At 43.6% G+C, this 25,286-nt stretch overlaps 1 protein-coding gene across 1 annotated transcript in view; it reads right to left on the reverse strand.

The window, feature by feature from the left end:
* Positions 1–25,286, reverse strand: part of LOC147886979 (uncharacterized) — an 874,612-nt gene that overhangs the window by 602,948 nt on the left and 246,378 nt on the right. The window contains exons 11-12 of the mRNA XM_087394085.1: positions 1,485–1,682; positions 1,126–1,392 (exon numbers count right to left, since the gene is read on the reverse strand). Of these exons, the coding sequence (XP_087250211.1) occupies positions 1,126–1,392; positions 1,485–1,682 (465 nt within the window). The remainder of the gene's footprint in view (positions 1–1,125; positions 1,393–1,484; positions 1,683–25,286) is intronic.

Consider the following 25,286-nt stretch of genomic DNA (forward strand, 5'->3'; position numbering starts at 1 on the left):
TCTTCGTACAAATCAGCCCACAACCAGGCTCTTATCATAGGATTCAGGGGACAGATTTCATATCTCCAGATCAGTCCATCAAGAATGCCCTTTAGCCCCTTTTCTTTTTCTCTTTGTGGCTGATGCTATTGGCATCTTTCTCAGATCACAAGCTGACATTCCTTTGCTGAAGCTTCCCCTCAATTCTTTCAGGGTACAATTGGATTTGTTTTGTACTGCAGCTGGTGCACACATTAATTGGAACAAATTCAATGGCTTTTGGATTAGTGATGAGAATACTCCTGATTGGGGGGCTGATTTTGGTTTTAATTGGACTCAGAGGGGGGTTCACATTAGATATCTAGGATGCCAGGTTGGTATGGGCATCTCTTCTTCATAGTAGTTTGCTCCAGTGTTGGAGAGCATAGGAAGAAACTCCTCTTTTGGAGTTCAGCCAAATTAGACCTGACTTTCGGGGTGGTGGTTGTTAACTAGGTTTTGCTAGCCACGGCATGGTATGTTTGCTCTTGTTGGTGCAGCTCTAAGGATTGCATCAATAGCTCAAGGCAGAGTGATTGTTGCAAGAACGCCGTGTGTGAGTGAGAGTGTGAGTGAAGTGTGAAAGTGTTACGGGAAGGCCGTGTGTGAGTGTGGATTCGTTACTGGGCACTTTGGACCCTATGGAAGGACCACAATGATCGGGTGACCCCCCTCTGGCTAAATATCAGCTCTTCCAAGCATCTCTACAACAATCATTTTATTATTGTCTACGTGCCTGGGATCTCGATTTATCCTTCTTGTCACATAAATGACATCTTTTGAAGTTTGTAGTAGCTGGTTGTCCCTTTCTTTGGGACTGTTCTTTGTAATATAATGCCAAATGGATTTCACCCCCCCCAAAAAAAAGTGAGTGAGGTGCGAAAGTGCATGTGAGTGGAGAGGTTATAAGAAGGGAAAAGAGAAGTGGAAATAGCAGCAGGAGGAAAAGAAACGGACAGGGCAGGGAAGAGGAAGACAGTGGCAGAGAAAGGAGCAAAAAGGAAGCAGGGAGATCAGAGAAGCAGCAAAAAAGAAGAGGAAAAGAGCAGAAACAATATGAGCTGTTATGTCCTATTAAAAGTACAACCAGCTAGCAGTATTATTCACCTGAAAATTTTCTATTTTCTTTTTCAGGCCCTCTGCAACAATTTTGCTTTCTCCCATGGTTTGCTTTGCACACTTTACTGCAGATCTGAACCATTTATCAACATTCGAAACGACCTCCTCTGCATTGATGAGGTTGAATGGCCCATCCATCCAGTGTGGTAAAGCGTGCAAAAAATCGCAGCAAATATGCCAAAGAATGCCATACTGCTCAAATTCTTTTCCAAGTGCTTCGACTTGAGGATATTCTGTGAGCATAACACCCAGGATCTACCAAAAAAAACATTGGTGAGAGCAAAAATTAGGATTATGCTGTCCAAGGACATTTACATGGAAAGAAAGGATATCCAGAAGGGGAGTACCTGCTCTCTATTATTGTACAATTCTCCTAGCTTATTGCATTTGTCCAGTTTTCCTTCAATCTCCTGAACATAAACTAGTCTTTCTTCATAAGAATCAATATCCCCCAGCTTCATAAATTCGTGTATATCTTCAGTGAGAGTTTTGATGTCTGCTTTCAGCTTAAGTTGATCCAAAGCAAGCTCACTTGTAAACTTTGCCTGCATATCATAAAAACAGGATGTGGTTTATGCTGCCAAATATATGTGAAGACACATGCTTGGTTGACAGTAAAACACAGTAGTTTCATTCAAATCTCAACAACATTCAAAATAGTCATGTGGGAAGGATGAAGGGCAATCATGCCTTGTATATGTGATCTCTATGATAGGTGTAAGTTAGAAGAATAACTATATTGCACAAGAAGAGAGAAATAATATTGCATTTTGTTAAGAATTAAAGAAAAGAAGATGATGTTATAGTGTGCAAAACTGGAAATAACATCAGGTAGCTTTGACAAGGAATGCATGTGGATGCCACGTTATCCAAAGCCAACATAAAGACTGGCACATATGCCTCTCAACCCTATGACACCTGCTCCTTTCCCTTCTTCCTTTAGTTTCCTTTCCCGACCCTTTCACTGCCCTTTCCCCTCACAGTCCCTGCCCTTGTTCTCTTTTCTTTACAGTTATTTTTTCATTTAATAATGTCTTCAGAAGCCAGCTCCTTGCCTGTATCTTAAGTCTCTCGTATGAGCAGGATTCAAACCAGCTTGAAGTCTCCTGCCTTTCCACTTTCTCTCTAATTTTGTTTTGTGTAAAATTTCTCCTCTGTGCAAACCCCTCTATCTCCTGGTACAATGTTGGATGCACAAATGCTTTGTTTTGTTTTGTGATACTCTATCTTCTCCCCTCTTCTCTTTCCTTAGCCTTCGGAACTCCCCCTCTGCCCCTTTGTTTGCCTGTTCTTTTCGTCTTCCCCCATGGTTTGTGTTTTCTTTCTCTTGTTTTACTCTTCGTGTCATGGTTGAAGCATATCTATTGGGGAATTATATTAAAGTATTTTATTTTGAGAGAGTTCTCAAGGAGCTACCAGACTAAGGTGCCCAAGGGTATACAGGCAGAATTAGATGCACATACACACACAATGAAACACTGTAGTATGAAAACACTAATCATTGGCTGCAATGCTCTTGAGGAAGATGAGATATGCACATATTGAAACTGTAGCAACTAAATAATGCTCATTTAGAATGACCATAGTATAAGCTTCTCGAGATAAGATAAAGCGGTCAGCATGTTTCAAACTCAGCAAACTTTCTTGGTCGAGATAGGTTATGCTCATGGGAGAGAATATTCAGGCAAGACATGTGAAAAAAAGATCAAACTCCTCCCTACGTGGGTGAATGCCGAATATCCAAAAAAGCTTGCCAAGACAAGAAGTGGCAAAGTGGGCCTAGAGGCGCTGCTGAAGAAATAGCAGGAAGTCACGGGTGATAGGGCAATTCCAAAAAACATGGAGCAAGGATTCCCTGCTGGGAGCCAAGCATCTATGACATAGAGCAGGAGAAATATGCCTAGGTGCTAAGAGTTGGCCAAAAGAAATAACACCAAGCATCACTTGCCATAGAAAAACCTGCCGACGAAGAGCAAGTTTACAGGACTAGAGCTGCTGCAATCTTTTACTCCACCATTTGGCAGTACGATTCAAAGAGCAAAGCTGATTTGCATGATTTGAAATCCGAGGAGGAGGCATCAAAACCATGTATAAACCAGCCACTGAGAAATCGGCTAGGCGTAAGGGGCAAGTAGCAAAGCCCTGGCGATGTAAAGTCCAATCAGTAAGACGATACATAATTTCTTTTTTCTTTTTCCAAAAATATTACTTCATTAAGTATGAATGAAAGCTGCAGGAGCAAGCTCAAATGCGGGAGTACATCATGACATGCCTGAAAGAAAAACAGCTCAAAAAGAGCTAACAAAAATCCAAGGTGGAGGCTGAAAATGCCACCTCAACCCTGAAAAAGTATCAGAGAAGAATAGAGATTCTCTCCAAACTTTGAAAAAGGTATCTCTCCTAGTTGTAGCTGCTCTGGAGGATCCCTACATGCTCGCCTAGATGGCCATCAGTGTGTGTATAGTATTAGTCCATATACTGGCCATAGACTGGGACGGGTGAACCTATGAACCCTCCATCGCCTCTGTACGTCTGGCCCTCCGAATATGCCAAGCTGCAATGCTAGCCAAAATCTCCCAAGATGTGTCTATTGAGGCATGAACAGCTTTGAAAGGAGTGAAAGGAACATCCTGGAGAGAGCATCACTCCACAGAGTGTCATCGTATAATGAAGGATGAGTCTGAGTCCTATCCCTCAAAAAACACATGAGGTCCAGTAAGAGATAACCATGCCACTGATCCCCAAGTCATGAAGAAGGGGTGCTCTATGAAATATGCAAAGAATCCTGGAAAAACCCTTCCAGATCGTCCTCGCCTCTCTGCACTCAATGCTGAACTGACTCGACTGCTGCGTGGCATCGAGGACAAGTAGGGTCAGCCCTAAACGTGGATCTCCACAGGTTCACTGCAATCCCCCCATGAATAGGAATCCAAAAGAAGAGAGTGATCTTTCTATTTCCAAGGGATTTCCAAAGAAGCCTCCAAAAGTTCTTCTGCATCTCTAAAGAAACATGAAAACTATCCCAATAAGGAGCTCTGGAGGGCCTACAACCTCTATTGCTAAGCTGAAATCTCCTGGCATTTCTAACTATGTAGCGAGAAAAGGGGATGCTCTTCTCTCGGTGCCCTTCATCAATCTATTCCCACTCCCCTGGGCTGATGAGAGAACCACCATATAACCAGAGTCTCCAAGACCCAAGTGCCAAGAGAATAGGGTCAGGATCATGATACCACTGTGACTCTGTGCCCCACTCTATGTACCTTGCAATCCTAATAGGTTGGAAGGCAACCTCCAAAAGAATCTGAAGATTTGAGAAGTCTGCCTCCCGACTGAACATCAAAGACACATGTACATCCCACAAGGCAATGACCTGTAAAGCAACACCCATCTCCGAAAAGGCTCCCAACCAAGTGGACTATGTGACCGGTAAGTCATATGTATCTACTTTGATGGTATGGCTGCCTCTATCTGCTGCATCCTGACTGCACTCCCTCTGAGGTGGCCAACATATAAGAGTCTCTGATTTTTTGGAAGTTGTCTAAAAGCCTTCCAGGCACCTACAGTGGAAGCAGGTCCCCTCTCCCATCTAGACCACTACAAACAATGTGACACACCCAGCGATCTGCCATGCTCATCCAATATGGATTCATTCACATAACTGGCTGCCTATCTAGTTCTTAGCGAGAGGAAGGTGTAACTCTCCGAAGAGTGTCTCTGAAGCTGCCCCAAGCTTTCAGAATGGAAGCCATGAGAGGGTAAGAGGGAGATCTAAGATGGGCTGAAGTAAAAATGCATCTGGAGCTGTCCATCCAATCTCCCCTGTGAGAAGGTGTGCAAGACTAAATGCTGCGCAGGAGAAAAGTCCTTCCAAGGCTCCGGTCCACGCATCAAACCTCTCACTACAAATTTGCAGAGCAAGGCCATACACGGAAAATTTGGATCAATAATATTGAGACCTTTCCCAGTGGGTAGAAAGAGGGTCTCCCATGCCACCCTGGCTACAACATCTGAGGTGCCATTTAACCCCACTCCAAAGAGAGTTCCTGATTGGTCTCATGAGCTGAGATATACAACCTCTACATTTGCACCAACAAGAGCAAACGAACCAAGCAGTAGCCAATAGTACCTGGTTCACAACTACTACTCTGGATGCAAGGTCAAGTCTGGCAGAACTCCAAAAAATGAGTTTCCTCCTAATGCTCTCCAACACCTGATGGGAGAACTACTTTTTACCATAGAACCTGGGCAGTGGTAAAAAGTTCTGAAGCATCTGAGAAATATAGTGCCAAAGAGGTTGATAATGCATGCCCAACCCATACCGTTTGGCTGCCAAAGAAAAAGGTAATAAAGTACCATCAACACAAAGCACATCATCAACCAAAGCAATCCCTTTCGATCAACCAAAGCAATCCCGTTCCTGCAGAGCAAGGGGTCGATCAAACACCTTTGACCAGTGCAGACTCTTAGCATGCAAGGAATTCCCATCCAAAGAGTCACGACCATGCCATTTGAGATGAGAAAGAATCTCTTTCCAGGACAATAACATTTTGGACACAAAAGGATAGATTGTAATCTTGCCATCAATATCCAAAGGGTGGTTCACTAACACACACACACACACATTTTTTTGGGGGGAGTGAAATCCATGTTTGTTTATATTACGAGAAGCAATTCCCAAAGAGGGAACATGCCATTACAAAACATCAAAATATTTCAATATAAGACGAGTAGATAGAGGAATCTAATTGACGATGAGCATCAAGACAATCATAAAAAGATTACTTAGTGACATCCAGAAATAGTGAAACTTGTAAAATGTGGAAACCCCAAAGACTCTAGGATCCAAAGTCCCCAATATCAAGTGCAAGCAAAGAAAAGATCAAACTCATGCCTCCATGGGCCCAAATTTCAAAAACAAATTGCCAAAGCAAGCAGTAGGGAATCCGGCTTGGAGGCGTTGCTATAGTAGAAACAAAAAGTCATGGATAGTAGAGAAATGCCAGAAGACACACGCGTGCACACACACTTTTGTGTGTGTGTAAAAGAACCTTTTCTTTTCGAGCATATGTACAAACATCCGAACCTGAAGCCATGATTGGGATACGACAAGGCAAGAGGGACTGTACGGAGAAGTATGAAATGAAATGAAACAAGCGAGACACATGACTGTACGGAAAAGCACCAGAGCAAGACTCGGGACTTGTACGGTAAAAAGTACGGGACTGTACGGACAACGTTGGACTATACGGAGGTACACACGGGGCTGTACGGAAAGAAGCCTGACTGCACGAAAATACAAACGGGGCCTCTGCAATGTCTCAAAGTGGAGGCTTTTTTGGAATTATGTACATAAAATGCAGCCAGATATTGTTTGCTTGCAAGAGCACAATCAACACTCTAAGGTTGGTCATCATGATTATTTGGCGGCTATGACATATACTATGCTGGTACCACTACCTACTCAGGTGTATGCATAATGGTTAGGCATGAGTTAGCCTTCAATGACAGCAGTGGCAGATGGATGGTCATACAATGTAATGTCAATGGTGATATTCTTGAGTTTGCATCAGTCTATGCCTCCCAGACCTTTGCCATGAGGGCTTCTTTATGGGATTCTTTAAGCAAATATCCATGGAGATCTAATGCATTCATCTCTGGAGATTTTAATAATTCCCCTCTCCCAAGAGATAACACCACTTCAAGATCTCATATGCTATCATTGGAAAGGCAGAAATGGGATAGCATGCTTCTTTCTGTGCAAGCTGAAGATTTATGGCTGCTCCTCCAAGGGTCAGTGCCTGGATATACTTTTCATCACAATGCACTTACTACATACTGGGCAAGGCTTGATAGATGGTATTTGTTTTACCCACAACAATATGCAGATTTTAGCCCTCGTCTCCTCATAGACTACTCATTGGGCTTGTCAGATCATGCCCCATTATGGATGAATCTGCACCTTGGTATGCCACTGGATGATTTGCCACCCCTTTCCAGTAGATTGTTGCATGTCAATCAGGCTTATTTCCGACATCAATATTTTCAGCAAATGATCAGATTTGCAATTCATCCCTTGCCTTTGCATGCCCAGGAGGACATAGATTATGCTTGGGATAGCTTTGTCTCTCGTATACAGAATGTCATTAGGGAGTATGGAAACTGACATATGACTAAATGGAGGAATGAGGTTAAATGGGCAAAAAGGACAGCACAACAATTGACTGAATTTTCACATTTAAGGTCTCTCTCTGAATCAGAAAATGATTCCCTTTCACATGCCCGGATTAAATTGACTGCTAATGATTAGAGGAAATTGCACAAATGGCAGATTAGAGCAAGAATGAAGCCCCTCATGGATAAGGGCTGCTCATCAAAAGCCTTTTTCCAGGGCCTGCATGCTACTCGAAAGAAAAACTCATGTTTAAGGGTAAGGAAGCTAGATGGCTCTTGGATGCACTCTTTCTCTGATCTCCAAGATGAATGCCAAAATTATTTCTAGAAATTGTTCTCTGCTCCTGGTTCCCCATCAAATCAAATGACTGATGCGAGGACTGAATTCCTCCAATATGTATCTGAAATAGTGGAAATGGATGATGCTCTTACCCTGGAGAGACCTTTTACTGATACAGAACTTGATAATGCATTGTTCCACCTTAGCAAATACAAGTCCCCTGGCTGGGATGGCCTTACGGTGGAATTTTATATTTCTTTTTGGGATGATTTGAAAGATGTCCTCTTGCAAATGATCAACGTTGCCTGGCAAGAAAATCAGTTACCGCACTCTTGGAAGCATGACATAGTCAAACTTGTGCCCAAAAAACATCTGTGTGACCATATGTCAGATTGGAGTCCTATTACTTTGATGCCTGTAGTTTATAAACTCATTGCCAAAATGATTGTGTATAGGCTTCACGGGATATTGAATGCGGGCCTTCATCCTCATCAGTATGGGTTTGTGCCGCGAAGACAAATCCATGACAATATCTCCAATGCATTGACTGCAATTGAATATGCTAAGTACTCGCATCAAGATGTGCTCATATTGCAGGTAGATATTGCTAAGGCATTTGACACTGTTCAATGGGATTTTCTCTCTCAAATCATGACAAAATTGGGCTTTGGTCCAAAGATAGCAAATGCAGTTTACTGGCTTTATTCTGGCTCTACTTCTCAGTGCATTCTTGGGGGTCATCTATCTCAGTCATGGACATTGGGTAGATCAATTAGACAGGGCTGCCCTCTTAGTGCTCTCTTCTATGCCATTGCGACCCATCCCCTTTTAATGTATCTTGATCATCTTACGAACACAGGACAGATGACTCGTCTTAAAATCCCTAGGGCTGCATCTTTTTTGGCACAAGCATATGCTAATGATTCCTTCTTTATGCCACAGAATTCTCCCCGTGAAGTTCACATGCTTATGACCACTCTATCATTGTATGGATTGGTAGCGGGATTGCATGTCAATTTTGACAAATCTAAATTGCTTCCCCTAAAACAATGTGATTGGCATTCTATTCTCTGGCCAGGCAGGTGGTGCATTCCAAAGATGTAGTCAGGCATTTGGGATATCCTATAGGATGGCATATCACCAGGAAGCAGCAGTTAAAATGGATCTTCCAAAGACTTCAACATAAACTGGAATACTGGAAAATTTCTACTTGGCCACTTCATGTCAGGCTCAGAATAGTACAGTCCATTGTAATGTCTTATGTCCAGTTCTTTTTGCCTTTGCTGCATTGGTCCTCTAGAGATATTTCAGCCTTTATGTCTCAAGCTATGGAGATGTTATGGAGGACAAAAACTGTTGTGAAAGCATTGAGACTGATGAAGATGGAAATGGTGTGCTCTCCTAGGATGCATGGTGGACTTAATATCCTCAGCGTAAGATATCATGTACTTGCAAGGAAGGCAACTATGCGCCATACTTTTTTCCGCCAACAGCAGCCATGGACTTGTATGATAGCATCTATGTGTGTCAACGTGAGGACTTCTGCTTATGGTCATTGGACAACTGATCATTGGGAGAGTTGTAGGGAAGATACCTGGATGTCCTTTCTCTACTGCTCTGATACTTGACTGGAAACAAGTCCTTTCCCAGGTCAAATGGGCTCCCGATAATTGCTCGGGGGCCAACTCAATGAGGAAAGAAAGTATTCATTGGAGTGCCATCTTTGACATTCCACTTGCTTTACAGGAACCTGTTCGGGCATACAATCTCATGAAATTGGGAATTAGATACATACATGATGTGGTAGATGATCAGGGCTATGTTTTATCTTTTCCTCAGGCCACTGCTTCCTATGCATTGGGAATGCACCATAGATCGATATGGAAGAAAATTGCTGATCTGCTACATCCTCTTTTACCTGTTCCCCCTGTGGCTGACACAGACAGGCTTATGGATTGGCAATTGCAACCCTCTGCTACATGCTCTCATCCTCTTCCTCTGCCTGCCTTGACCTCCATCAAAGCCTACAAGCTTCTTCAGCCTACTCCATGGATTCAGCAATATGCTAATACTCTGTGGCATATCAGGAAGCCTCTCTCATGGTTGCGGAAGAATCTCCGAATATTGTGGAAGTGTAAAATGCCTTTGAAACAAAGACTTTTTCTTTGGAGATGCATGACAGGCACATTGTCATTGGGAGTCATACTTGCCAAACGCCGCATTGCCCCATCCACATGTTTACGATGTCATGCTCCTTCAGAGACTGTCCCTCATGCTTTGGCACTGTTAGTGTTCTAGGAACCTCCTCGGGAGAATTTTAGATCATCTTCGGCTCCGTTTCCCGAGTCACAGATTTGGGAAACATTTTTGGTTATTTGGCAGATTTATGAGGTCTTTGCCTCAATACTCACTATTTCTCTCTTGGGTGAGATATTGGTCTCTTTGGACAATTTGGAGTGAGCATAATTTGGCATACTTGGGTCGTAGATTCACAAGTCATATGAATCTTTCCGAGCCTCATTGCGGCAATCCTTATATGATGCCTGCCATGAGGGTGATATAGATGCTTCTTGCATAGAGCTTTTCTTTTTATGTTTCTGATCTTCGGGATACTCTCCATTTTGGAGACTTCCCATCTTGTAAATTTATGAGCATATAAATAAAGCACTGGATATTACTAAAAAAAAAGTGTGTAAAAGAACCTTACATAATGTACATTCATAGTTGTCCCAAAGTGAGACAACTACTACACATAGACTAGAAGGTGTAAAAAAAGCAAATAGCACAGCAAAATTAAAAGCAGTGGAAGAACACACGCACATTAAAAAAAAAAGAAAGATTCCAGTCAGAAAAATATACATTCACAGCTATCCAAAGAGACATGCACCTTTTTTTTTTTTTGTAAAATAAATTTTGCATTAAGAAAGCATTTACATTCATAGCTGTCCCAAAGTGGGACAGCTACTACTCATAACAAAATACAACTAAAAGCAGTAAAAGCTGTTCCAGTAAAGAACAGCTAGTACAAAATAACTAAAAACGCTTCTATTTGGGCTGCTGAAACATCTCCCATGCAGTGTGCATCCTGTAGAGAGCAAAGCAGGGAGGAACGGAAGAAATGATAAACATCCACAGCAGAGTGTCCATAGAGCCGAGAAATATGGGCATGATATAATGACCATAGAGCCTAATAATGATACCAACTGAAAAACTGAATGTGTCGGGAGTGGTGCTATATCCAAAGACACACGCACGTGCATGTGTGCATATGTGGTGTGTGTGTGTGTGTGTAGAGAGGAGCGTGAGCGCTTGGAGAGAGCGGAGAACAGATCGCCCGAGCCCCGTTCAGCTTCCCCCGTCTGACCGTACACTTCTACGACTGCCGTACAGGTGCCGTACATCAGTACGGTGCGTCCACGCTGTTCTGCCTACGCATCCAGCGTGAATTCGCTCCAGCCCTCCGTGTGTGTGCGTCGATATCTGCATCTATAGGCTTCATTTCATTTCAGTTCCATCTTTCATCAGCATCTCGTCTCTCACCCGCAGCCCTCTACCAATCCTCTTCCGTACGTCTGTACGGCCACCATACGGCGTCCGTCCATTCCGTACTCTTCCGTACAAGTCCAGCTTTTGTATACTTTTGGGGCTTTCAACCGGAGTTTTCCCTTATCTAGTTCTACACTTCCTCTTCTCTCTTGCGGGCTTCCTCTGATCTTTCTTTGGGACTGGTTTTTTTTTTGGGCTTTTACCACCCTTATACAGGTACTTTATCCTCGAGGTCCTTTTCCTACCGAGTCATGGCAGAGTATTCATATGAAAAAACATGTCAAAAGGAGCGTTCGGCTCCCTGCAAGAAACAAAAGCAGGTTGAGGGTCAGCATGACCCGATGCATGACACGATTGAGGCTCAACTAGTATATGATGTAATGCATGAAGGATTTGCAGATACGAGAAAAGAGTGGAAAGACTCGGTTCCTTCAGTTGGCCTCATGGTTGAGGTCGACGAAATTGTGGATCCAGTCAGAGAGTATGCCAAGAATGCAGTCATATTATTCTTTCCAGGTCGGATGCCACCTGCTGCAGAAATAGGCAACTGGCTGACACGCACATTGGCTGGCTCTTTTGTTCGTAAAGTACATTATGCAGCCAGGGGCTTTTTCGAGGTTATCATGGTGGATGAGATCCACAGACAAATGCTTTTGGAACATTCACCTCTCTTTTTTGGGCAGCAAATGGTGCATGTCTTGCCGTGGTCTCCCACAAGGGACTTTCAGGCTTTAATCCGACACAGATGCCCAATCTGGGTTGAAGTTGTTGATTTTCCCCAATGCATGGCCTCACTTTTGCCTAAAATTGCAGCCTCTTTAGGTAAAGTGGTCTGCCCACCACGGCCAAATGGTAATTCAAACAGATTTTGCATTCTCTGGGATATTGATAACCGGACTCTTACTCAGTCACGGTGAATAATGTGAACATGGGGAGTGCATTTTATAAACTCAAATGGGGTTTATTTGCAGGGGCCTGTTTTGAATGCAAAAAGTTTGGACACATGGCTTCACAGTGTCCACTGAACCAACATAAAATGCATCATGTCACCTTGCCAGTCCACATGCCCATTAAAGATGCTCCTACTCCAGTTGCCAACAAAAATAAAAGCAGTAAACAGCATTCTGGGAGTCAGGATAAAGGCAAAGATTCAGTAGCTACCAATGCGAATCTTACTTCACATGCACCTCCTGCTACTCAATCCTTGCCCAAAGGAAAGCAACCTTCAATTGATGGCTGGCAGAGCCCAAGGAAGGTCATTTCTGCTCGAAGAATTCCACCCCCCCGCACTTGGAATGGTGCCTCTTCTAGCGGAAACACCCCAGAGATCAATACAGGAATTGGAATTACATGGGCTGCAGTAACAGCCAGCAGAACACTCTTCCCTGAAGAAGAGGTTGCTGCTTTGCTGTCCACTTCTCAGGCGACTACCTCTTCTCAGGGGCGAGGCCTCGACCCTGAGATAGAAATGCAAGGCTGACCTCATACATTTTGCTGCTGTACATAGTTGTTACATTACTATAAATATCTGTATATATGACTGCTCACATCACCTCTTTTACACTCAATGTCCAGGGCATGTGTGACAGTAGGAAATGGAAATCTGTGTGGCTGTACATCAACAGATTTCAGCCTGACATAGTGGCATTACAAGAGCACAACCAACATATTTATGCAGGCAAGACAGGACACTACTGCGGGTATGACATTTTCTATGCTGGGGAGCACTCTTTCTCAGGGGTTGTCCTTCTGATCAAACATGAGCTTCAACCAGTCATTGCATTAAATGACAACAAAGGTAGATGGCTTGTTCTCCAATGCATTATAAGAGGAGAGGTGTTTGAATTTGCTTCAGTTTATGCAACTCAGTCATCTCGAGACAGAACTGTAATTTGGGATGCTATGCAACAATACCCGTGGAGATCTCATGCCTACATATGTGGGGATTTCAATAATGCTCCACAACAGGGAGACAACACTTCCAGCCACGATCATATGTTATCTCCTGAAAGGCATGCCTGGTCTCAACTACTTTTGCATTTGGATCTAGTTGACCTCTGGAAGGAATTGCAGCCTCTGTCACCGGGCTACACTTTTCAACATAATGCTCTTTCCGCTTATAAGGCACGACTGGATCGTTGGTATAGTGTTGCTCCACAACAAAATGGGGATTTCGCATGCAAAATGTGGATAGACTATGCCTTTGTGCATTCAGACCATGCACCACTATGGCTGCGGTTATCTTTTCATAAGATGCCAGATGATAGATTGCCACAAAGGCGACATCTAATCATCAACAACAGTTATTTGCAACATCCTGAATTCAAGGCAATGGTTACTGAAGCAGCTCATTGTCTTTCATCCAACAGCCATCTTCATGTTGATGATGCCTGGGCTTCTTTTATTTCTAAAATGCAAATGGTGATTAGAGCTTATGGCAAGTCTTACATGAAGACTCTGAGGGAAACCATTGCTCAGGCCAAGTCTACTTATCAAGACCTCACTGAACTCAGTCATCATCGTTCGTTGTCCATGCATGAGCAAACCACATTATGTCAGGCCAGACATTGTCTTAAACTAAATGATCACAGGAAACTGGCAAAATGGGAGACTAGAGCAAGACAAAGAGCCTTCACAGATAAAGGTTTCTCTTCCAAAGAATTTTTCAAGAGTTTGCATCAGAGGAGAATCAAAACAGAAATTTGTAGAGTGCTAATGCCTGATGGATCATGGACTACTTCACGGTCACAGCTTGCCTCTGTTTGTGTGCATCACTTCTCTCAGCAATTTGGCTCTGTAGCTCTTCCCTCGCAACAGGTTTTGCTTGCACGAAATTTACTGTTGCAAAATGTTTCTCCAATCATTTTCCCTACTCAAGCTTTGGAATTGGAGGAACCCTTTACTGAGAGGGAACTGTCAGATGCCATCAAATTATGTGGCAGATGGAAATCCCCTGGATGGGATGGCTTGACAGTCGAGTTTTTTCTAGCATACTGGCCTATTTCGAAGCATCCATTACTATCTATGGTGAATGCTGCATGGCAACATAAGAAAATGCCAGACACATGGAAGAGAGGTCTTGTTAAACTCCTTCCTAAAAAACAAATTTGTGAGTCTTTGGCAGACTGGAGACCTATCACCCTTATGCCCGTAATTTACAAAGTCACTACTAAAATGATTGTTGCTCGGCTAAAGGGGTTTTTACATGATGGGTTGCATCCTGCGCAATATGGCTTTGTCCCGCGTAGGCATATCACCGATAACATTGCTAATGCCTACATTGGAATTGAATATGCCAAATATACACAGCAGGATGTTTTGTTATTGCAAGTTGATATTGCCAAAGCTTTTGATATAGTTCAGTGGGATTTTATTTCATCGACTATGCAGGCTTTGGGTTTTGGCACAAAAATGCAGCAACTCATCAATTGGCTATATCAAGATAGTGAAGCTGCCTGCATACTTTCAGGAGATATTTCTCCATCCTGGACTCTTGCTTGCTCTGTCAGACAAGGATGTCCACTGAGTGCTTTACTTTTTGCTATAGCCACTCATCCACTGCTTCAATATCTGGATCACCTCTTGGACACTGACCAGCTGCACGGTTTGGAGATCCTTGGCAGTCGCAGCATGATTGCTCAAGCATATGCTGATGATTCATTCTTTACTCCAAAAAATAATCGGGCTGATCTGTCCATGATCATGCATGCTCTTTCTACATATGGATTGGCTGCTGGCCTTCGGGTAAATTTTCAAAAATCAAAATTGTTGCCTTTACATGCACAGGACTGGCATAACATTTTGTGGCCTGGGGAAATTGTCCCTGCTTCTCAATTCATTCGACATCTTGGTTATCCTTTAGGCTGGGGACTCACCCGTTCACAACAAACTGATTGGGTGCTAGTAAAGTTGAGGGCAAAACTTGAATATTGGAAGCTTGCAACTTGGCCATTACATGTTCGTCTGCGAATTACACAATCCATTTTGATAGCATACATACAATTTTATCTGCCTCTTACTATGTTCACTAAGGCAGATTTGGTTTCATTTATGTCAGCTATCATGAAAATTTTCTGGCGTTCAAAACATGGCAAGAAAAGTCTCAGATTACTCTCCATGCATCGTCTCTGTTCTCCAAAGATGCACGGGGGTCTGAACATTCTAAATATTCAAATGCATTTACTTGCTCACAATGGGAAAATGATGATGCAGTTTCTACAAGGAGATCAGCCTTGGGCTTTTATGATTCGCTCTCTCTTATTACATCTTCATACATCTGCTTTTGGGAATTGGCAGCCTACTCAGTGGGAATTTTTATTTGGCTCTAAACAAGGCAAGATCAGAGGATGCCCTTTTGTCTCTTCTCTGCTTCTTGATTGGAAACACATTCTTTCCCACTTGGAATGGAAAGGCAGGGACTCTCTCTCGGGCAACTCTTTGAGGGAAGAGAATCTCTTTTGGTCTAAAGTATTCCACCCACCTTTGGCCATATAAGAACCCCGACGTTCATATTTTCTCTCCTTCAAAGGCATTTCATCTGTGGCGGATGTACCTCAAGATGATGGCACAATTCTATCTTTTTCTTTGGCTGCTCGCAAATATGGCTTGGGAGCTCATTATCGTCTTTATAGCATAAAATTTCAGCAATGCTCCAACCGTACTTGCCGGTACCTCATTTAGAAATTCAGCATCGGCTTGAGGATTGGATTTTACGCTCTCCTTCCTCATATGTCCGTCCTTTGAAGCTTTCACATATCACAGTGTCATCATTGTATAGAGTGTTATTACCTCCACCTTGGATTTCCAACAGAGCAAATACTGTTTGGCATATGGATCGTCCAATGAAGTGGTGGAGAAAAAGGCTGCGTCTCCTTTGGCATTACAAAGTCCCTCTTCGACAACAGTTTTTCCTATGGCGAGTTCTCCTTGGCATTTTTCCATCTGGACAGTTACTCGCACACAGACATATTGCTTCAGCTGTTTGTCACAGATGCTCGCACTCTACTGAATCAGTGCTCCACATCTTTTGGTCCTGTCCAAATACTTCTGATCTCATTGCTCTCACCAGACAGAGGCTTCAACACGATTTCCTATTGTTACTTTTGGCAGATTTTTCTGGTTGTTTGGATTTCATCCCCAGAGACAGGGTTTTGATTTATTTTTCGTATGGGTGCGATATTGGACCCTATGGACTTTATGGATGGATAGAAATCATAGAGTCTTTGGTGATCCACTATTTTCATCCTTCCTTTTTTTCAAACGATCTCTGCAACAATCATTCTATGATTGTTTTCAGACTCGTTTGATTGATCAGGATGTGTATACAGCCTATACTGAGATCTTTTCTTGAGTAGTAGCTACTTCGCTTTTGAAGCAGCTATGAATGTAATTATTCTATAGAAATAAAGATTTCTTCTCACAAAAGTGTGTGTGTGTGTGTGTGTAGAGCTTTTTTTTTAATGCTTCTGATCTGTGGAATACTCTCCATCTTGGAGACTTTCCCTCTTGTAAAGTTATGACATTATGAATACAAAGCTCTGGATTTTACTAAAAAAAAAGTGTGTGTGTGTGTGTGTGTCTCAAACTGGAGAGTGGTGTGTGTGTGTGTGTTTCTGGTGTGCATGTGTGTGTGTGTGTGACTCTTTGGGAGAGAGTGGTGTGAGAGGGTGTGTGTGTGTGGTCTCAAAGGTGTGTGTGTTTTCAGCAAGTAGGATGCAGCGTGAGCGTTTGGAGAGAAAGACAGTCCGGCCGTGAGAGCCCCGTACAGCTCCCCCGTTTGCTCCGTACACCTGTACGGCTGTCGTACAGGTACCGTACACCAGTACGGACAGCCCGTGCGACCAAACTGCCTTTTCTGCAACTCTTTGCGTCATCCCGCTCCAATCCTGCGTGTGTGTCCGTCGATATCTTTTCCTTTCTCCATAACCTTACTTTGTGCATCCGTACGCTTCCGTACATCGCAAACAGCTCGTCTTCCGTCAACATCCTCCTCCCTGCGCCATCCTCGTCCGTACGCCTGTACGGTCATTGTACGGCGACCGTACGTCTGTCGTACGTTTCCGTACAGATCCAGCCCTACCGTATAATCTCAATCTTCCTTGGGGGTTTTCCTTACGCTTTTCTTCCCTAGCTGGTCTTCTGCCAACTCCTACCTATTCCCTTTGCTCTCTCCTTACTAGTCACACAACTCCTCTTCTCTCTTGTGGGCTTCTTCTGATTTTCCTTTGGGACTGTTTTTTTGGCTTTCGCCACCTTCTTACAGGTACTTCATCCTCAAGCTCCTTTTCTTACCAAGTTATGGCAGAGTATTCATATGAAAAAACATTTCAAAAGGAGCGCTCGGCTCCCTGCAAGAAGCAAAAGCAGGTTGAGGGTCAGCATGACCCAATGCATGATACACTTGAGGCTCAACTAGTGTATGATGTAATGCATGAAGGATTTGCAGATACGAGAAAAGACTGGAAAGAATCGGTTCCCTCAGTTGGCCTCATGGTTGAGGTCGATGAAATTGTGGATCCAGTCAGAGAGTATGCCAAGAATGCAGTTATCTTATTCTTTCCAGGCCGGATGCCACCTGCTGCAGAGATAGGCAACTGGCTGACACGCACTTTGGCTGGCTCTTTTGTTCGTAAAGTACACTATGCTGCCAGGGGCTTTTTCGAGGTTATCATGGTGGATGAGATCCATAGACAAATGCTTTTGTAACATTCACCTCTTTTTTTTGGACAGCAAATGGTGCATGTCTTGCCATGGTCTCCCACAAGGGACTTTCAGGCTTTAATCAGACACAGATGCCCAGTCTGGGTTGAAGTTGTTGATTTCCCCCAATGCATGGCCTCACTTTTGCCCAAAATTGCAGCCTCTTTAGGTAAAGTGGTCTGCCCACCACGGCCAAATGGCAATTCAAACAGATTTTGCATTCTTTGGGATACTGATAATCCCACACCGGACTCTTATTCAGTCACGGTGAACAATGTGAACATGGGGAGTGCATTTTATAAACTCAAATGGGGTTTATTTGCAGGGGCCTGTTTTGAATGCAAAAAGTTTGGACACATGGCTTCACAGTGTCCACTGAACCCACATAAAATGCCTCATGTCACCTTGCCGGTACACATGCCTACTAAAGATGCTCCTACTCCAGTTGCCAACAAAAATAAAAGCAGTAGACAGCATCCTGGAAGTCAGGAAAAAGGCAAAGATTCAGTAGTTACCAATATGAATCTCACTTCACATTCACCTCCTGCTACTCAATCCATGCCCAAAGGAAAGCAACTTTCAACTGATGGCTGGCAGAGCCCAAGAAAAGTTATCTCTGCTCGAAGAATTCCACCCCCCCGCACTTGGAATGGTGCATCTTCTAGCGGAAACACCCCAGAGATCAATACAGGAATTGGGATTACATGGGCTGCAGTAACAGCCAGCAGAACACTCTTCCCTGAAGAAGAGGTTGCTGCCTTGCTGTCTACTTCTCAGGCGACTACTTCCTCTCAGGGGCGAGGCCTCGACCCTGAGATAGAAATGCAAGGCTGACCTCATACTTTTTGCTGCTGTACATAGTTGTTACATCACTATAAATATCTGTATATATGACTGCTCACATCACATGTTTTACACTCAATGTCCAGGGTATATGTGACAGTAGGAAATGGAAATCTGTGTGGCTGTACATCAACAGATTTCAGCCTGACATAGTGGCATTACAAGAGCACAACCAACATATTTATGCAGGCAAGACAGGACACTTCTGTGGGTATGACATTTTCTATGCTGGGGAGCACTCTTTCTCAGGGGTTGTCCTTCTGATCAAACATGAGCTACAACCAGTCATTGCATTGAATGACAACAAAGGTAGATGGCTTGTTCTCCAATGCATTATTAGAGGAGAGGTGTTTGAATTTGCTTCAGTTTATGCTCCTCAGTCATCTCGAGACAGAACTGTAATTTGGGATGCTATGCAACAATACCCGTGGAGATATCATGCCTACATATGTGGGGATTTCAATAATGCTCCACAACAGGGAGACAATACTTCCAGCCACGATCATATGTTATCTCCTGGAAGGCATGCATGGTCTCAACTACTTTTGCATTTAAATCTGGTTGACCTTTGGAAGGAATTGCAGCCTTTGTCACCGGGCTACACTTTTCAACATAATGCTCTTTCCGCTTATCAGGCAAGACTGGATCGCTGGTATAGTGTCGCTCCCCAACAAAATGGGGATCTCGCATGCAAAATGTGGATTGACTATGCCTTTGTGCATTCAGACCATGCACCACTATGGCTGCGTTTATCTTTTCATAAGATGCCAGAAGATAGATTGCCACAAAGGCGACATCTAATCATCAACAATAGTTATTTGCAACATGTTGAATTCAAGGCAATGGTCACTGAAGCAGCTCATTGTCTTTCCTCTAGCAGCTATCTTCATGCTGATGATGCATGGGCTTCTTTTATTTCTAAAATGCAAATGGTGATCAGAGCTTATGGCAAGTCTTACATGAGGACTCTGAGGGAAACCATTACTCAGGCCAAGTCTACTTGTCAAGACCTCACTGAACTCAGTCATCATCGTTCGTTGTCCATGCATGAGCAAACCACACTATGTCAGGCTAGACATTGTCTTAAATTAAATGATCACAGGAAACTGGCAAAATGGGAGACTAGAGCAAGACAAAGAGCCTTCACAGATAAAGGTTGCTCTTCCAAAGAATTTTTCAAAAGTTTGCATCAGAGGAGAATCAAAACAGAAATTTGCCGAGTGCTTATGCCCGATGGATCATGGACTACTTCACGATCACAGCTTGCCTCTGTTTGTGTGCATCACTTCTCCCAGCAATTTGGCTCTGCAGCTTCGCCCTCGCAACAGGTTTTGCTTGCACGAAATTTACTGTTGCAAAATGTTTCTCCAATAATTTCCTCTACTCAAGCTTTGGAATTGGAGGAACCCTTTACTGAGAGCGAACTGTCAGATGCAATCAAATCATGTGGCAGATGGAAATCCCCCGGATGGGATGGTTTAACAGTCGAGTTTTTTCTAGCATACTGGCCTATTTTGAAGCATCCATTACTATATATGGTGAATGCTGCATGGCAACATCAGAAAATGCCAGACACATGGAAGAGAGGTCTTGTTAAACTCCTTCCTAAAAAACAAATTTGTGAGTCTTTGGCAGACTGGAGACCTATCACTCTTATGCCGGTAATTTACAAAGTCACTACCAAAATGATTGTTGCTCGGCTAAAGGGGTTTTTATATGATGGGTTGCATCCTGCACAATATGGCTTTGTCCCGCGTAGGCATATCACCGATAACATTGCCAATGCCTACATTGGAATTGAATATGCCAAATACACACAGCAGGATGTTTTGTTATTGCAAGTTGATATTGCCAAAGCTTTTGATACAGTTCAGTGGGATTTCATTTCATCGACTATGCAGGCTTTGGGTTTTGGCACAAAAATGCAGCAACTCATTAATTGGCTATATCAAGATAGTGAAGCTGCCTGTATACTTTCAGGAGATATTTCTCCATCCTGGACTCTTGCTTGCTCTGTCAGACAAGGATGCCCACTGAGTGCTTTACTTTTTGCCATAGCCACTCATCCACTGCTTCAATATCTGGATCACCTCTTAGACACTGACCAGCTGCACGGGTTGGAGATTCTTGGCAGTCGCAGCATGATTGCTCAAGCATATGCTGATGATTCTTTCTTTACTCCAAAAAATACTCGGGCTGATCTGTCCATGATTATGCATGCTCTTTCTACATATGGATTGGCTGCTGGCCTTCAGGTCAATTTTCAAAAATCAAAATTGCTGCCTTTACATGCACAGGACTGGCACAATCTTTTGTGGCCTGGGGAAATTGTCCCTGCTTCTCAATTTATTCGACACCTTGGTTATCCTCTAGGCTGGGGACTCACCCGTTCACAACAAACTGATTGGGTGTTAGTAAAGTTAAGGGCAAAACTTGAATATTGGAAGCTTGCAACTTGGCCATTACATGTTCGTCTGCGAATTACACAATCCATTTTGATAGCATACATACAATTTTATCTGCCTCTCACTATGTTCACTAAGGCAGATTTGGTTTCATTTATGTCAGCTATCATGGAAATTTTCTGGCGTTCAAAACATGGCAAGAAAAGTCTCAGATTACTCTCCATGCACCGTCTCTGTTCTCCAAAGATGCACGGGGGTCTGAACATTCTCAATATTCAAATGCATTTGCTTGCTCACAGGGGGAAGATGATGATGCAGTTTCTACAAGGAGATCAGCCTTGGGCTTTTATGATCCGCTCTCTCTTATTACATCTTCATACATCTGCTTTTGGGAATTGGCAGCCTACTCAGTGGGAATTTTTATTTGGCTCTATCCAAGGCAAGATCAGAGGATGCCCTTTTGTCTCCTCTCTGCTTCTTGATTGGAAACATATTCTATCCCACTTGGAATGGAAAGGAAGGGACTCACTCTCGGGCAACTCTTTGAGGGCAGAGAATCTCTTTTGGTCCAAAGTATTCCATCCACCTTTGGCCATACAAGAACCCCGACGTTCTTATTTTCTCTCCTTCAAAGGCATTTCATCTGTGGCGGATGTACTTCAGGATGATGGCACAATTCTATCTTTTTCTTTGGCTGCTCGCAAATATGGCTTGGGAGCTCATTATCGTCCTTTATGGCATAAAATTTCAGCAATGCTCCAACCGTACTTGCCGGTACCTCATTTAGAAATTCAGCATCGGCTTGAGGATTGGAGTTTACGCTCTCCTTCCTCATATGTCCGTCCTTTAAAGCTTTCACATATTACAGTGTCATCACTATATAAAGTGTTATTACCTCCACCTTGGATTTCCAACAGAGTAAATATTATTTGGCATATGGATCGTCCAATGAAGTGGTGGAGGAAAAGGCTGCGTCTCCTTTGGCATTACAAAGTCCCTCTTCGACAACAGCTTTTCCTATGGCGAGTTCTCCTTGGCATTTTTCCATCTGGGCAGTTACTCGCACACAGACACATTGCTTCAGCTGTTTGTCACAGATGCTCGCACTCTACTGAATCAGTGCTCCATATCTTTTGGTCCTGTCCAAACACTTCTGATCTCATTGCTCTCATCAGACAGAGGCTTCGCCAACGCTTTCCTACTGTCACTTTTGGCAGATTTTTTTGGTTGTTTGGATTTCATCCCCAGAGACAGGGTTTTGATTTATTTTTTGTATGGGTGCGATATTGGACCCTATGGACTTTATGGATGGATAGAAATCATAGAGTCTTTGGTGATCCACTATTTTCATCCTTTCTTTTTTTCAAACGATCTCTGCAACAATCATTCTACGATTGTTTTCAGACTCGTTTGATAGATCAGGATGTGTATACAGCTTATACTGAGATCTTTTGTTGAGTAGTAGTTACTTCGTTTTGAAGCAGCTATGAATGTAATTATTCCATAGAAATAAAAGATTTCTTCTCACAAAAAAAAAGAGAGTGGTGTGAGAGAGAGCGGTGGAGAGAGAGCTAGGTCGTTGCTGCTCAGCCTCCCCAAGCCCCCGTACAGGCCCGCGTCAGATTTAGTACGGATGTCGTACAGTCGTACGGACGCCGTACATTCAGCGAGTTTCCTCCCTGCACAGCTCCGTCCCTGGTCTGCTCGTCCCTCGATTCCCCCTCCGTACCATTTGTCCTTTCTCGTACAGTTTCTGCGTCACTTTTCCGTTCATCTCTATCTTCCGTACAGCCCCTGCGTCACCTTTCAGAAACCCCATTCATCTTTATTTCCGTACAGCTCTTGCGTCACCTTTCCGTACATCTCAGTCCCTTCGTAGCATGTCTTCCGTACAACCGTACAGCATGTACTTTCCGTACAGTCCGTACAGTTTCTGCTTCCACTCTTTACTTTGCCCGTACAGTTCTGCTCCATCTTTGCAATTTCATCAATCCCATCCTGTTTCCCTCTATGGAGGATCAGTTTAAAAGTTATTCTCACAAGGATTCGTCCCGGGATTCCAAAAGACAGCAACTTGATTTCTCTACTGCAGATTTCGTAGACGCTCACTATGTCTTTGACATGCTTAAAGATGAATTTCAGCACAGCCGGAAGGAGTGGGCCAAACCTCCCCCGGCCATCAAGTATAAGTTGAAGCTGCCTTCCTTGGTTGCTCCTCTTCGAAAGTTCTCTCAGCAAGCAGTCATCATTTTCTTCCCAGGAAAGTTACCTTCAGCAAATGATGTGGCCCAATGGGTTCAGGCATTGTTGGGAGGCTGCTTTGTTGAAGGAGTATACTTTGCTTCCAGAGGTTTCTATGAAATGCATTTTTCGGATGCCTCATATCGTCAGCAGATACTGGAGATGTCGCCTCTATTCTATGGCAAACAAATGGTGCATGTCATGCCATGGTCGCCAAACAAGGATTACCACAACCTCATTCAACATCATTGCCCTGTATGGGTTGAGGTAGTGGATTTTCCGGACTATATGAGGGCTGAGTTACCAAGTTTGGCAACTACTTTGGGGCAAGTTGTATGCCCACCCCGTCCTTCGGGTAATCGCAATCGCTTTTGCATTCTTTGGGATACAGATCACCCAACCCCTCCTTCTATTGCGGTAGAAGTGGAGGATGTCCCCCTTGGTGAAAAATATTTTGATTTGAAATGGGGAGTCTTTGCAGGTGCTTGTTTCACATGCCATAAGTTTGGCCACTTAGCCTCACAGTGTCCTGCAGTCGTGCATCAGCTCCCACCTACAGCTATTGCTCCAGAAAATCCTCCCCCCCCAACTTATGGCCTGGGGCCTAAGGTTATGCCTACTAAACTGGGTGATGTGCCATCTAAATCTGTCCCTTCCAAAGAAAATGTGGTTTAGGTTTCAGCCAAGCAAAAGGATAAGGGCAAGGGCAAAATTTCAGAATCTCATGCCTCCCCCCAGGGTGCCTGGCAGCAACCCAAAAGGGTATTCGCTCTCAAACCACATCCTTTACAATCTCGCCATTGGGATGCTTCAACTTCTACCCCTGGTCAGACCTCTACCCCTGCTAACAGCCTCACTTCCCAACTGTGGGTTGATGCGTTAGCATCCCTGTATGCGACAATGATGAGGATCGTAGAGCTAATGATCCAGGAGGCCAAGTGGACGTTGATGTCATGGCTGAGGCCTGACAACTTATACTTTACTCTGCTTTTGGTTTGACTATACATATCTTCTATGTCTACTTCAATTACTTGCATCACATACAACATTCAGGGTCTTTGCAATGTCAATAAGTGGAGACTTTTCTGGCATTATGTACATAGCATGCATCCCAATGTGATCTCTTTACAGGAACACAACCAACACTTCTTGGCTGGTCAGCAAGGCCACTATGCTGGTTATGATATTTTTTATGCTGGTACAATGCACTTTTCGGGGGTCTGCATGCTGGTAAAACATGATATGCACCCCATGGTTGCTTACAATGACCCTCAGGGTCGATGGATGGTGATCAGGTGCACTTGGCAGGCTGATCTCTATGAAATAGCATCTGTTTATGCATCACAAACTTCTGCGACTAGAGCTCAAATGTGGGTCTCCCTCAAACAATATCCATGGCTGTCCAATGTTTTTTTGTGTGGAGACTTTAACAACTCACCTGCCACTCAAGACAATACCACTCATCGTTCTCACATGATCCCCACTGAGCTTTGACATTGGGAAGATATGCTCTCATCCCTGCATGCAGAAGTTCTATGGCTCTCAACAAGGGACAGAGATATGGGTTATACATATCATCACAATGCCTTTACTCATTACTGGGCTCGACTTGACAGATGGTATTTGCTGCATGCTCAGCAGTATGCTGATTTTACATGTACACTATGGGTTGATCACTCCCTCTTGCTATCTGATCATTTTCCAGTATGCTTGACATTATCTATAGCACGTCTGACAGATGATATGCCTTTTTTTGGTCGTCGACTGCTCCATGTTAACAGTGCTTATTTACTTCATCAGCAATTTCAGAACATGGTGAGAGTGGCTGTCCGTCCCCTCCTCTCACATGCTCAGGAGGATATGGATTTTGCTTGGGTCAGTCTTGCTCATCGCTTGCAGGCTGTTATTCAAGATTATGGACGGAGCTACATGGGTAACCTCAGGCTCAAGCTGAAATGGGCTCA

Source organism: Dipteris shenzhenensis, chromosome 23, assembly GCF_047967505.1.
Source record: "Dipteris shenzhenensis isolate YYH24624 ecotype China chromosome 23, Dip_SZ_1.0, whole genome shotgun sequence".
Classification (NCBI taxonomy): domain Eukaryota; kingdom Viridiplantae; phylum Streptophyta; class Polypodiopsida; order Gleicheniales; family Dipteridaceae; genus Dipteris; species Dipteris shenzhenensis.